The 15,407-nt window shown below is 45.0% G+C and overlaps 1 protein-coding gene across 5 annotated transcripts in view; it reads right to left on the reverse strand.

The window, feature by feature from the left end:
• Positions 1-15,407, reverse strand: part of setdb1b (SET domain bifurcated histone lysine methyltransferase 1b) — a 41,973-nt gene that overhangs the window by 11,996 nt on the left and 14,570 nt on the right. For 4 of the 5 annotated variants that reach the window (XM_079504726.1, XM_079504723.1, XM_079504727.1 and 1 more), the window contains exons 10-16: positions 14,193-14,325; positions 12,094-12,262; positions 10,697-10,810; positions 3,789-4,155; positions 1,579-1,840; positions 649-739; positions 256-372 (exon numbers count right to left, since the gene is read on the reverse strand). In XM_079504726.1, the coding sequence (XP_079360852.1) occupies positions 256-372; positions 649-739; positions 1,579-1,840; positions 3,789-4,155; positions 10,697-10,810; positions 12,094-12,262; positions 14,193-14,325 (1,253 nt within the window). The remainder of the gene's footprint in view (positions 1-255; positions 373-648; positions 740-1,578; positions 1,841-3,788; positions 4,156-10,696; positions 10,811-12,093; positions 12,263-14,192; positions 14,326-15,407) is intronic. The other variant, XM_079504724.1, reaches the window with a different exon arrangement.

A 15,407-nucleotide genomic window follows, 5' to 3' on the forward strand; every position in this document is an offset into this window, starting at 1 on the left:
CGTAAAAAAGAAATAGCAAGCTAGAGTGCCACGCTACGAGCTTGTAGATCTGCTATTTTTCAATAGCTAAAGTATAACATAATGCTTAAAACACCAAATGGGGTTCCCGCCCAGAATTTTGAATCTTTTAAATCTCTCAATGGTCAAGCAGCTCCATCATCCCCGTGTTGTTTAAACTGTACTGTATGTTTCACCTCTAGTAACCCCACTATGAGGAACCGTGTGTGTGTGTGTGCGCGCGTGCGTGTGTCTCACCCAGTAGGAAGACACTCCTCCAGCCTTTTTTGTGTGTAACCTGCGTTGTAATTGGTCTGAGCGCCCGGGGTGCACGCCGTCGCCTGCAGAGTCAGCTGGTGGCACAAACACTTGGTCCTACACACACACACACACACACACACACACACACACACACACACACACACACACAATGCATGAGCATGACTAACCCGTTTAGACCCGAGGACGATTCTACAAATGTCTTCTAAATCCTAAGTTTTCAGAAAAAACCTTTGAAAAATGTTCGCTCTGAAAGAATATATATTCAAAGGTTTGTGCCACATTTTCACGATAAAAACAAATTAGCTCATAGTCTCTCACTCGGTGCCGCGCTACGAGCTAATAGTGAACAGTGAATCGAGGCAGACTTACTTGTCTATGCAGCCGTCAGTACAGTCACATCCAACCAGGAAGTCTGCACTGGTGTTTATATACACTCCTTTCTCTGGAATACGCTCCTTACCTGGAGGAGGAGGAAGAGGAGGAGGAGAAGAGTACAAGGTTACGGATCATTCATTGATACGTGTGTGTGTGTGTGTGTGTGTGTGTGTGTGTGTGTGTGTGTGTGTGTGTGTGTGTGTGCGTGCGTGTGAGCGTGCTTGTCTTACTGTAGGCGACATTAGGAAGAGGTGTAGTATCAATCTCATTGACACAAGGCAGGGGTTTGTCCTCGTTGTGTGTGTGTGTGTGACTGTGCGCGTGCATGCGTCTTACTGTAGCTAGGATGCGACTCTAGGAGGCGGTGTCTGGTCGATCTCATTGACAGCTCAGAGGGATGTCCTCGCGTGTGTGTGTCAGTGTTGTTTTTGGCATCAAATTTTGATTTTAGTTTTAGTCATAGTCTCTTGAACAGTTTTCATTTAGTTTTAGTCACATTTTAGTCACCTGGAATGTTTTAGTGTTAGTCTAGTTTTAGTCGGCTAAATGTCATAAGAATTTAGTCGACTAAAATCTACAGTTGATTCAGTCGACTAAAATGTATTTGGCGGGCCTTGATGCCGTCATAATGGCTGATTTTACACTCGCTGAAAATAGCCGATCTACAAGCTCAAAACGCGTCGCAGCGCAAGCTTGTAGATCGGCTATTTTCAGCATGCAACCAAGTGTAGAATGACTTGTACTGGATCTCTTGGTCCACTAGTCCCTTCCTAACATTTTAGTCTAGTTTTTATCTGTTGGCGAAATTGTCAATACATTTAGTCTTAGTTTTAATCATCATAGCTTAGTTTATTAGTTTCCATTTAGTTTTCGTCAGTGAAAAAAGTGCGTGTGTGTGTGTGTGTGTGTGCGTCCGTCTCTTACTGTAGGCGACGCTGGGGGGCGGCGTCTGGTCGATCTCGTTGACGCAGCTGAGGGGGATGTCCTCGTTGCCCGCGGTGATGTCTCCGATGTAGTAGAAGGGCCTCTGGGGCTGGAAGGGCCGGTCCACCAGCACGTACGGGTCCAGGCAGAACATCTCCAGGAAGAGGAAGTCGCAGCGGGACTGGAACAGGTACTTCTGGATCTCCGACATGTTCCGCAGGCAGAGGCCGCACGGGGCCTTGTAGATGACGTGGAAGGACATCTGGGGCAGAGGGAGGGAGAGGGAGAGGGAGAGGGAGAGGGAGAGGGAGAGGGAGAGGGAGAGGGAGCGTTCAGTTGGGTTCAAGCCTGTGGCGGACGAAAGAAAAGTACTTGACCCATTTAGACCTGAGGACGATTCTACAAATGTCTTCTAAAAATCCTGAAAATTCCTAAAAAACCTATGTCAGTGGTTTTGTCAGCTTTACATGAAAAACGTTCAGAACTTGTAGCTTGAAGGTCTGCTATTTTTGAAAAATCGTGAAAATGTGGCGCAATTCTTTGAATATATATTCTTTCAGAGCGAACGTTTTTTAACTCAAATCTTTGCTTCTGAGGGGTCCCTGGAACAACATATTTTCAGATGGGGGGTCGGCGGGCGGCCAATTTCATATCATGTTTGGGGTGAAATTTTGAGCACCACTGATATAGAAACTGAGGTATTTCAGAAAACTGTCGGGATTTAGAAGACATGTGTTTTTAATTTCGACGTCAGGCCTAAATGGGTTAAGTCCGAAATGAGGACAGAACATAGCCCTTTTGATCAAGACCATGGAGAGTAAAGAGAGAGTTGAGTCGGGCCGTAAACGAGGACGTGAACGGCAGTGCGCAGCATGCACCAAACATGTCTAGGATCGCTGAAGAAGGAAAGGCCAAGCACAAAAAGAAAGATAGAAAAATAAGATTTTAGCGATCCCGTTTAATATCATTAACCCATTTAGACCAGAGTTAAAAACATTCACTTTGAAAGAATATATATTCAAAGATTTGCGCCACATTTTTATGATTTTTCAAAAACAGCAGACCTACAAGCTCATAGCGCGCCACTCGGTGGCGCGCTACGAGCTTGTAGATCTGCTATTTTTCAATAGCTAAATTATAACATAATGTTTAAAACACCAAAAGGGGTTCCCGCCCAAAATGGGTTAAAAAAAGACCCTAAGACATCCCCAGACGTCATGGGCTTCCTACGGGGGCCATTCTAAAGACGCGTGGGGACGTGTTGGGCACAAAAAGTGTTTTAACAACACACTGCCAAGAACGGCTATTTAAGTCCTTTCAAATCCAGCGCTTCACTGCCAAAGACGGTAATTTACGTTCACAATGGTCTTTACACAGTTGGTTTACGATATTTGGTCAAGAGCCTTTAGACTTCGCTGACCGGGGTCCTCCAGAGGCCTGCACTTGGTCCACTCTTTTTTCCCCCTCCTCTCTACACAGAAAGAAAACCTCTGCAAACAGCTGAACCCCGTTACCTGTCCTACTACGCAGTGTTGTTTTCGTCGACTAAAACTAAGACAAAAAATGTTTGTCGACTACCTTCCACTGACGGAAACTAAATAAAAACTAAGTTATGATGACTAAAACTAAGACTGAATATAGTGACAATTTCGTCAACAAATAAAAACTAGAAATGTTAGGGAGGGACTAGTGGACAAGAGAGCCAGTATAAGTAATTTTACACTTGGTTGCATGCTGAAAATAGCCGATCTACAAGCTTGTAGATCGGCTATTTTCAGCAAGTGTACAAACAGTCATTACGACGGCATCAAGGCCCGCCAAAATACATTTTGTTCGACTAAATCACCTGCAGATTTAGTGGACTAAAACTAGACACCAATACATTCCGGGTGACTAAAATGAGACTTAAAAACTAAATGAAAACTATTCAAGATGACTGACTAAAAACAAAAAACAACACTGGTGGTCCTATACCTTGCGGTTGACTTTGCGCCGGCCGGTCATGCGCCTGAAGTCGTACAGTAAAGGTTTACCTTGCGGTTGACTTTGCGCCGGCCGGTCATGCGCCTGAAGTCGTACAGTAAAGGTTTACCTTGCGGTTGACTTTGCGCCGGCCGGTCATGCGCCTGAAGTCGTACAGTAAAGGTTTACCTTGCGGTTGACTTTGCGCCGGCCGGTCATGCGCCTGAAGTCGTACAGTAAAGGTTTACCTTGCGGTTGACTTTGCGCCGGCCGGTCATGCGCCTGAAGTCGTACAGTAAAGGCTTCAACAGGGGGTTGCAGCCCCGGTGGACGTCGGCCCGGGCCGGCCGCACGCGGTTCAGGCAGCCCGCGTTGCAGCCGTGCGCCATGTAGAAGATCCGGTCGGTGGGCGCGCGGTACGTCTTGTGCTGGGGCATGATGGCCATGGCCTGGGGGATGGGGGGGGGAGGAGGGGCGAGCACGGGGGGAGGAGGAGGGGGCGGCGGGGGCAGCAGTTGGGGCGGAGGCGCCACCACGATGTATCTCGTGGTGGAGGCGGTGGAGAGGCCGATGGAGGGCGGCGAACCGAGCGAAGAGACGGAACTCGGAGGTCTACTGAGAGGGTAAAGAGAGAGAGAGAGACAAAGAGAGAGAGAAAGGGTTTCATTTAGTTCTGTTTGGTTCTGGCAGAGAGCAGGTTGACCCGACATGCAGTCTGAATCATATTGCTAGTTATGACAAAAATCACTTGAAGTGAAGTGAGGGGCGCTTTTGCTTTTGTGGAATCGTCACGGCATGCTTAAAGGAGAATTCCATGCTAGAAGACTTTCTTACCTTTATTTGTAGTTGTTACGTCCCCACCAAAGAGGTCCAGGTGTTATTTTGTGCAAAAGTGCATTATTGGCTATTTCCCCTACCATAAGCCCTCAATGGGGGTTGGGTTGTTGTGCTAATTCGCTTATTTCCATCTGAAGGAGCCATTTTGCCTAGGTGCCTTAAGCCGGTTGTGGGCGTGTTCACCTTGGGGGGAGGAGTGCCGCAGTAATGGTGATAGGGATCACAGGTGAATGAGCCCTGGAAGGAATGGCATGGCACGGGTACATACAGGGGAAGATTATATGGTTTTTTACCGTTATATACATGCATTGATAACACTGCTGTTTCTTGTTGGAAAGATAATAAATGGGAACCTCACCCAACAGCAGTTGCACTGTTTGGACAATCTTACTTGAAACGCGTTAAAGACGGTTTCCCTATCCCCTGCCTAGCCAAGTGGCAAGTATGTTTGTTAGCCACCACACAAGTAAAAAACCTCATCTCCGTCTGGACATGAAGACAGTAATCACCGCCTTGGATTGACGCACCTCTTCTCTCCTGGACTTCGAATCGACTCTGCTCCTTTCCTGGACAAGTTTAGTGCTATGGAAGAAGAACCTTGATCAACTGGACAACTTGATACGGCGCGCACCCCCCCCCCCCCCGCCGCCGACGACGACTACACCACCACCTCCCGCACGGAGCGGTCTGATTACGGGCACGGCGACACAAGCCAACGGCCTGGAGTTCTGCTGCTGGTTAGTGCATACAAACACATACACCCATGACCCACGATCGCGGCCCAGGGCTGCGATAAGGAACGAAGGAGGTGCATTCACAGGGCAGCATTGACTGTTGACTGTCCGACTTCGAATTAATTCAAGCCTTCTCTCGCGTGCACATAAGTGTGCTTCTTTTTGGAAAACGAATCTACAACGCACAAGCAGCACACAACACAAATGATGAGTACACGCTGAGTGGAAATGAATGCAATTCCGTATATGGTCTTATTTTTGGTTGCATGAATACACTGTAAGATCTTATTTTTGGTCGCAAACAATTACACTGTTCAAGGTCTTACTGTTGGTTGCAAATACACTGTTTTATTGTTGTTTGGAAACAGGTATTTATATAGGAAAACGTACACATGCACTGTTTTATTGTTGGTTCACTTGACTTAAATTAAAATGAGTGTTACCAAGCAAACTGGCAAAGAGGTTTCGGAGGAAAAAAGAATAAGAACGCCAACCTTCAAAGGAATCAGAATGGTCATGGAAAGGCTTCAAACTGAAAGGAACGGAAAATTCACACAAGCAAATAAATTAAAAAACGAAATCAAGGCTCTCATCACTTCCACTGCAAATGTCTCTGAGGTTCAACAACATTTAAAAGGGATTAAACTTCTACGTGCAAAGGCTGTTGAACTCCACCACACACTGCTCAACGAATTTCCTATACCTGAGGATGAGCAGGATAAACAAAACACATGGTTTCAGGCAAAACTAACCAGCTGTGACATATTCATTGACGAAATATCAAAATGGCTGGGGGAAAACGGATTGGAAAATGATGGTGACAGTGCAAATGTGGGTTCTGAAAATGCAAATGAAGGTGACAATGCAAATGTGGTTTTTGAAAATGCAAATGTCGTTCGTGACAATGCAAATGTGGGTTTTGAAAATGCATATGTGGGTTTTGAAGATGCAAATAATGGTGGGGAAAATGTGCAATCCGAACATCAAGATGAAATTAATCCTGAAGATAGTGTGTCTAATTTATCTAGAGGGTCTAAGCGGTCAAATACCTCTAGTAGAAGCTCTGGGGTGTCCGTTGCTTGCATAAAGGCAAAGGCAGAGAAAGCTGCCCTAATGGCACAGGCTGCTGCTCTAAAAAAGAGACACGAGTTGGAGGCACAAGAGGAAAACCTCAGATTGGAAAGAGAGAAACTGAGGAAAAGGAAAGAGCAAATGGAGCTTGATGCACAGATATCAGCTGCCACTGCTAGGGTCTCTGTGTTGGAAGGCAGTGACATTGGAAGGAAGACTGCTTCAAACGCAATGAGCTCTTATATTAGCAAAGGACTCCAAAGACATTGTCTCACATTTGACCCAAAGGCAAAGGAATTTGTGCCGAAAGCAGGCACCCCGACCCAAACCCAAAGCTCAACCGCACTACCCTTTTTTCCCACCTGTGATGCACGGCCAAAAGTGAATATGCGCTCTCAAGTCCAAACACAACAACATAATCTCTCACATACAAGGGATGCCACTGTCAGACAACATCTTCAAATACACACTGGACCGTTACCTACTGCTAATCTGATGAACAACACTCCATCACCAACCATCAATACATTACCCACAGCTGTACTGAGTAGGCCTACACAAGAACAAAACACAAACATGCCTTCTGTACAGAATAATACACCACAACATGCTTCAGTTCAAAACATTATGGACCAGGACACAATATGTGGAATCATGCAAAAACAAAATGAAATCACATCAATGCTCATACAACAACAAATGTCAGCCACCTTACCACAAAGAGAGATGGCAATGTTTGATGGTGACCCGTTGCGTTACATTTCTTTTATCAGAGCATTTGAACATTGTATTGCAAGCAAAGCAGGAAATTATCAAGACTGTTTGTATTATTTGGAGCAATATACGAAGGGACAGCCCAGAGCATTGGTGAGAAGCTGCTTACATATGGCACCACAACAGGGGTATGAAATGGCAAGGGAGCTTCTAAAAGAGCATTTTGGCAATGAATACATGATGGCAACAGCCTACATGGACAAGGCATTTGGATGGCCCACTATCAAAAGTGAGGACGTTAAGGCACTACAGGAATTTGCCTTATTCCTAAGAGGATGCTGCAACGCCATGCTGGAAATAGAATACATGGAGGAGATGAACATCCCATCCAACATGAGACAAATAATGTTGAAATGGCCATACGCACTGAGGGTGCAATGGAGGGCTAAAGCTTGCGCAATACAGGAACAACAAGACCGCAGAGCTACTTTCCCTGATATGGTGAGCTTTTTAGAAACCCAAGTCAAAATCTTGTCTCATCCCCTGTTTGGTGACATCTCTGACGCACGTCCAAATACCTCACTACAGCCTTTAAATGGGAGCAGACCATCACCCAGGAGTCACATCAGAGAAAGTAGTTTTGCGACAACCATTGCTGCTACAAACCACACTCTAAACCCAGAGCTCACAACACAGGATACAGCAAACCAATCTGTAACACTCAATGAATTGACTTCTGAATCATGTCTTTATTGTGGAGAGTCACATTTATTATTCAAGTGTTCAGAATTGAACAAGATTTCTCAAAGAGAGAAAATTGAATTCTTGAAAACAAAGGGAATATGTTTTGGATGCCTAAAACCAGGCCACATGAATAAACAATGTAGAGGTCGGCTGGTCTGCGAGGAATGTCACCTAAGACATCCAACAATTTTGCATGTTCACAATCGGGACAAACCTTCAGAAACACCAGTCAGTAGTGCACTCGTCTCCTTGCAGACATACGGCTGCACTGGGGCCGGAGACCAAGACTGTACCCTCTCCATAGTGCCAGTGCAATTGAAATCTAAGAGGGGAGATAAGGTGCTGCAAACTTACGCCTTCTTAGACCCAGGAAGTACGGCAACATTCTGCACTAATCGCCTCGTGAGGAAACTGAACTTGAAGGGTACAAACACCAACATTCTGTTACGTACAATGGGCCAAGAAAGTGTTGTCAATAGTCAAATCCTCACAGGACTGGAGGTGTCCAAATTGGACAGTAATGAATTTGTGGATCTACCAGAGACGTTTACACATGACACAATTCCAGTGTCGAGGAGTAACATTCCTACACAGAGAGACATAGACAAGTGGGACTATTTGAAAGACGTCAAAATCCCAACATTGGATGCTGATGTTGAAATGTTAATTGGAACCAATGTATCGAAACTCATGGAACCCTGGGAAATCATAAATAGTCAAGGCGATGGACCATATGCCGTAAGGACCTTATTGGGGTGGGTCATCAATGGCCCCCTGAGAGGCAATAGTGGTTGTCAGAAGGGCTGTTCAACTGTATATGCCAATACGACATCCATTGTTGGGCTGGAGAAGCAGGAGACGTCCAAGGAGGGCCCGAGGGCCACAGAAATCTTTGCGACCATAGGCACGCTGGAAAATCATTCTAACTCAGACTTATCATTTAAAGTGGATGACATCACTATGCCAAAATGTTGCATTGTCAAACCGTGGAGTAAGACTAACCAGGAGAAAGTGGACCCCAGGAAGCCCCATGCTGCTCCAAGAAGGAAAGGAGGACGCAGGAGCAAGGCAGACTCGGACCCCAAAATGTCTCATGCCAGGATCACAGGGAATGGTGGGAAACAAGGCATCATTATGCCTAAGTCCCCCAACTGTGAATATGATTTTCAGAAGGAAAAGATGGATCCAACTGAACCAACCTGTTCAGTCAAGACACCACGTCCTAAGCGTCCAGATTACAAGCAGACACGGCAGTACTTGGATGTTAAGTTCTTTCAGGGTGACCCTGATAATGCACTGGATGTCTTCTCAGGCCACATCGGACCGCCTAAGGGCTCCCACCAGCCTCTGTGGGCCATAGGGAAGTGGGAGGCTACAGCTCAGGCCTCCCGGCTAAGCAACGTCGCCAGAGTGTCGACAGAGGACTGCAATGTCTTGTACAATTTAGTCATGTTTGAGAAAAAGACTACATCTCTGGGTCAGAAGCCGCCTTGGAAGGGCGACTTGGGGATGCTGGACGATTCAGGTGAAAACCCCTGTCAAGAACTCTCGACTTAAAGTCGAATTATGAACTATGACTCCTTTTGGTTTAAATTTGGTTTAATTGTTCACCCCAGTTCACAATTTGGGGCCGGTGTGAAGGAGCCATTTTGCCTAGGTGCCTTAAGCCGGTTGTGGGCGTGTTCACCTTGGGGGGAGGAGTGCCGCAGTAATGGTGATAGGGATCACAGGTGAATGAGCCCTGGAAGGAATGGCATGGCACGGGTACATACAGGGGAAGATTATATGGTTTTTTACCGTTATATACATGCATTGATAACACTGCTGTTTCTTGTTGGAAAGATAATAAATGGGAACCTCACCCAACAGCAGTTGCACTGTTTGGACAATCTTACTTGAAACGCGTTAAAGACGGTTTCCCTATCCCCTGCCTAGCCAAGTGGCAAGTATGTTTGTTAGCCACCACACCATCGAAATAAGTAGTAAAGTGTGTCGCTTGGGATATTATTTACATTATGAAGAGAGGATATAATTTTAAAAAAAAAAGATTTTTGAGCGATGGAAATAAGCGAATTAGCACCCCAATGCAAGTTCAGTTCAATGCAATTCATTGAGGGCTTATGGTAGGGGAAATAGCCAATAATGCACTTTTGCACAAAATAACACCTGGACCTGGTGGGGACGTAACAACTACAAATAAAGGTAAGAAAGCCTTCTAGTATGGAATTCTCCTTTAAAGCAAACGGTGCATTTATATACCATTTGTGTTCTGTCAGGGGTTGACACCAACGGTTGCCCAACTGCCCGTGGCATTTCAATGAAACGTTCGAGCAGGTGGAGTTTACTTTCAAGTTGCCCCGACGGGCAAGTACGTTTGAGTGAGGAAGCAACGGTCTTTAGTTTTCTATAAATGGATGGTAGCTGCAAGGTTGCCAGTTCGAACCCGGGCTCCCCCAGAGTTAGTGTCGAAGTGTCCTTGTGAGCAAGACCACTGAACCCCTAATTGCTCCTGATGTGCAGGTTGGTGCCTTGCATGGTTTCCGCTGCCATCGGTGTATGAATGTGTGTGTATGAATGGGTGAACGTAATGCACAATCCATGTAAAGAGCCTTGGATACAGGCGCTATATAAATGCACCATTTACTTCCGTGGCACGATGGCCGTTTGCACAAAAGATATGGTGCCGATCGGTCCAGCACGATTAGATTGTGAATTAACCCATTTTGGGGCGGGAACCCCTTTTGGTGTTAGCATTATGTTATGCTTTAGCTATTGAAAAATAGCAGATCTACAAGCTCGTAGCGCGCCACCGAGTGGCGCGCTACGAGCTTGTAGGTCTGCTATTTTTTAAAAATCGAAGAACCACCGACATAGAAACATAGCTTTTTCAGAGAACTGTCAGGATGTAGAAGACATTTTTTTAGAATCTGATCTCAGGTCAAAATGGGTTAAGCAAAGACAGACATACGTACATTATCTCCGTCGCCATATTTCGGCATGGCAGAGATGATAACAATACAAACGGCGACGACAGTCAAATGAACAGAAAGAATGACCTGCTAATCGTGGGACTGGTGCTCATCTGCAGCATTTTGGAGGCATGAGTCCCTCCGATCCCAGGAATGAACGGAGACGTGCTCTTCTTCGCCATCTGGTGTTTGTTGCTGTAACTTGAAAACACACACACAAACACACACACACGCGTTATGGTTTTCTTGTTTGTAAACGTTTCATCTTAAATGCTCCCCTGGTGTCCTTGAGCAAGACACTGACAAGTACGAGTGTAGGATTGGGATCCGGGAAACGAAGTTACTTGGAGGAACAGGATCCACCATTGAAGAACCAGGAAGTGGTTCCATCACATCCTTAACCCATTTTGGGGCGGGAACCCCTTTTGGTGTTTTAAACATTATGTTATAATGTAGCTATTGAAAAATAGCAGATCTACAAGCTCATAGCGCGCCACTCTGTAGGTCTGCTATTTTTGAAAATTCGTGAAAATATAGTTTGTCCTATCGGTTTCTATCAATACAACTTACAAGTTTCCAAAAACTACCAAAAGCAAGATAAGACAGATAAAAAAAGACCAGATAAAAATCAAGATTAACACAAGCCTAGGAAGCGAGAAGCGTGGAACTCAAAATCGAATGCCTCAATTCCTACATGAGTGCTGCTTATCAGGGGGTCCCCCAGTTCGTATATGATTATATTGGGGGGGGGGGGGTCACGGCCTGAAAGGGCGACCGCGCAGCCAACATCTCTCAGATTATGAAAGGTTAGGGATGCGATCATAGTGAAGATTAATATTCTTTGACTACTTAAAAGGTAAGCAAATAATAAAGAAAATAAAAAGCCTGGCAAGGTGAGAACAGGGGGCGGTGGAGGACTGACAGTCAATGAGTTAACCCATTCTATTGAAAAATAGCAGATTTTTTAGACAAAAGCTCATGAGCGCTATGAGCTGGCATGCGGTGGCCGAGCGGTTTGCGGAGCGGTCTTGATACCGGAAGGTCGCCAGTTCGTATCCCCGGACCGGCACGTTAAAATTACCACCGCTGAAGTGCCCACCGCTGAAGGCATTGAACCACTACCATGAAATGTTCTATGAGCAGGGCCTGGCTGTAAACAAGTATCTGATGCTTAGTCCAGTTACCCTGGGTAAATATAGTAACTTTGCTTTGCTTTGCTTAGCTGTCTGCTATTTTTTGAAATCGTGAAAAATGTGGCGGGGGGGGGGGAACAACATATTTCAGATGGGTGTTGGCGGCCAATTTCACATCATTCTGGGGGTCCTTGACATGAAAATGTTTGAGCACCACTGATATAGAAACATAGGTTTTTCAGAAAACTTTCAGGATTTAGAAGACTCAAAGCAAGGGGGTGTTGTCAGGGTGGGTGGGGTGAGTTAACTAATACTCACTCAAAGCAGAGGGGGTGTTGGTTTAATACTTACTCAAATCGTGGGGGTGCCAGGGCGGTTGGGTATGGGGGTGGCAGGGCGTTTGGGGTGGCGAGGGAGGGCGGGGTGGAGATAGGCGACGTTTGAGGAGCTTTGGAAGGCGATGCTGCTACGGGACCCTCGCTGGTGTACTGGACCACCGGACCTTTACTCCTCAACGCACCTACACACACACACACGAGAGAGAGAGAGAGAGAGAGAGAGAGAGTGAGTGTGAGTGTGAGTGTGAGTGAGAGAGAGTGGCAATGATGAATGTAAAATTAAAAAGCCGTTCAAATCAGTGTTGTTTTTGGCAGAACATTTAGATTTTAGTTTTGGTCACATTTTAGTCACCTGGAATGTTTTGATGTGAGTCTAGTTTTAGTCGACTAAATATCATAAGATTTTAGACGACTAAATCTACAGTTGATTTAGTCGACTAAAATGTATTTTGGCGGGCCTTGATGCCGTCGTAATGACTGATTTTACACTTGCTGAAAATAGCCGATCTACAAGAACACAACGCGTCGCAGCGTGACGCGTTGTGAGCTTGTAGATCTGCTATTTTCAGCATGCAACCAAGTGTAAAATGACTTATACTGGATCTCGTGTCCACTAGTCCCATCCTAACATTTTAGCCTAGTTTTTATTTGTTGACGAAATCGTCAGTATTTAGTATTTAGTCTTAGTCACCATAGCTTAGTTTTCATTTACTTTTTGTCAGTGGAAAAAGGTAGTCGACGAAAATGTTTCGTCTTAGTTTTAGTCGACGAAATCAACACTGGTTCAAATAAAGTCTACTTGGTTCAGACTACGCAGTCCTTCCTTGCGGTAGTCACACGTGATTATCAGTGCATGTCATTTAGTTAGGTAAAGTTACCTTAAGTTGTGGCAAATCTGGGGAAAAAATGCTTACCACTAGCTTTCTTCACAGATGTGTTCATAAAAGTGTCTACTATCACAGAAAAATTTGTTCCAACCCAACTCCCTTGGGAAACTTTGTGACAGCTGCTGAAAGTTGGGGTACCATACAATACATTATAAGGCAAAATGTTATAAATTTCATTATGCTTTAAGTAGCATGTGACATGTCAAACTAGGGTGTTTACATGATTCTGAATCCATTCCATTAGTTTTGCACGAAAAACACTCCTTGGCCATAGCCGTCATCACAAATGTGATGAAATCAGCACATTTGGGCATATTTGGGCAAGTGTCTATGGCCAAACTAGGGGGTCTATGGCCAAACTAGGGGTCAAACTAGGGGGTTTTCATGATTCTGAACCCGTTCCAAGCATTCGTTTTGCACGAAAAACACTCGTTTAGGCTAAATTCAGCCATAGAACTTGCCCAAATGTGCCCTAATGTCCCCAAATGTGCTGACCTCATCACATTTGTGATGACGGCTATGGCCTTTTTAAGCCCAAGGAGTGTTTTTCGTGCAAAACTAATGCTTGGAATGGATTCAGAATCATGAAAACCCCCTAGTTTGACCCCTAGTTTGGCCATAGACTCCCTAGTTTGGCCATAGCCACTTGCCCAAATATGCCCACATTTGCTGACTTCATCACATTTGTGATGACGGCTATGGCCATTTTTAGCCCAAGGAGTGTTTTTCGTGCAAAACTAATGCTTGGAATGGATTCAGAATCATGTAAACACCCTAGTTTGACACGTCACATGCTACTTAAAGCATAATGAAATTTATAACATTTTGCCTTATAATGTATTGTATGGTACCCCAACTTTCAGCAGCTGTCACAAAGTTTCCCAAGGGAGTTGGGTTGGAACACATTTGTCTGTGATAGTAGACACTTTTATGAACACATCTGTGAAGAAAGCTAGTGGTAAGCATTTTTTCCCCAGATTTGCCACAACTTAAGGTAACTTTACCTAACTAATTGTGTAAATTGTTATTGTAACATTGTTTTCCAGGTGAAACATTGTGGAACTGTGAATTATGACACTATGCCGGGGGAGTGGAAAATGTGCATCTCTCTCTCCTGAGTCGTGACTATGAAGCGCATTTACAATATTACTGAAACATTACCTAAATCGTCAAAATCAGCACTGGTGTGTGTGTGCGTGCGTGCGTGCGTGCGTGCGTATATTACCCATGCTAGGCCTGGTTCTCATCAGCACCCCGGAGAGCTTCTTCTCCTGCGTGCTGGCCGAGTTGGTCTTCAGGTTGTACATGGGCTCCAGTCTGGTGGAGCCTCGGTAGATCCACTCGCTCCTCTTGTCGTCCTACAAGTAACAAAACAGGAAGAAGCCACTCCGTTTAGCGACAGAGCATTGTGGCAGTTCTCTGTGCCCAACGAACACGCATGAGTGGCCTGATGTAGTACAAATCTGAAAAATGTCATTCTGAGCTAAAGGTCTTGCATTTTTATCTTTTTGGAGAATTTCCGCAGTAGAAGCGGTGGAGAAAGTAACCATTATTGTGACCAGATTTGACTGAGAGCCTGCCATCGCGCGGCTTTTCACCAGAGGAGAAAAACTAAAAATGAGTTAATAGCACAGGCAGACTCTTCACATACTACTAGAGCATGTCTGAAATAAGTGTCAGAGCTGAAATTGACATGTAAATATGAAATAAATGCTTAAACATGTAGCTAGGTGTAATGTTAAGAGTCCGCAGAAGTGAACCTTTCAAGCCTCAACTCGCCGTTTCTCTGCAAGACATTACTCTATAAGCCATATCTCCAAAACAGGTGGGTCAAACTGAACAACCAAATGTGTCAATTTGAAGCTATGATTCCCTGCTTTCATATGACATGGAAAAAACGAAAATTAAAAAAAAGACCACCTGCAATACATCCGGGGACCACCAGGGGTCCGCGGACCACCGGTTGAAAACTCATGATTTAGACCTGTTGCAAACCTATACGTCATTATACCTTTAAATCCGGGATCTACTTAACCTTTACGTCTCATTAGTTGTTGCGACACATGTAGAAACAAATTATTATTTTCATTGAATTTGAAAGGTTTTCAGAAACCTTAGATTAGGTTTTAGAAGGCGTCTTTAGAATCGGCCATGGGTCTAAATGGGTTAACCAAAAGTGTTGAGTATAGCAAAATGTACACGAGGCCTGCCAGGAACATAGACACGTAGAATAGCGTACGGTGCCACACCCGGAAAAGCCGTTTTAACAGTGATGTATTATTATTTAATGAATGCTTTAATACGATCGTATTAAAAGCTACCGTTCGTTAGCTCTGTTACATTGCCTGCTCTGTTTTCAGACGGCTTTATCTCCAGAAGCGACATTGCAGAGGTCGCTTTGTCCCAGACAAGCGTTTTCAACGGCCTGTAGCAGGCGCTG

Source organism: Electrona antarctica (genome assembly GCF_951216825.1).
Source record: "Electrona antarctica genome assembly, chromosome: 6".
NCBI classification, from domain to species: domain Eukaryota; kingdom Metazoa; phylum Chordata; class Actinopteri; order Myctophiformes; family Myctophidae; genus Electrona; species Electrona antarctica.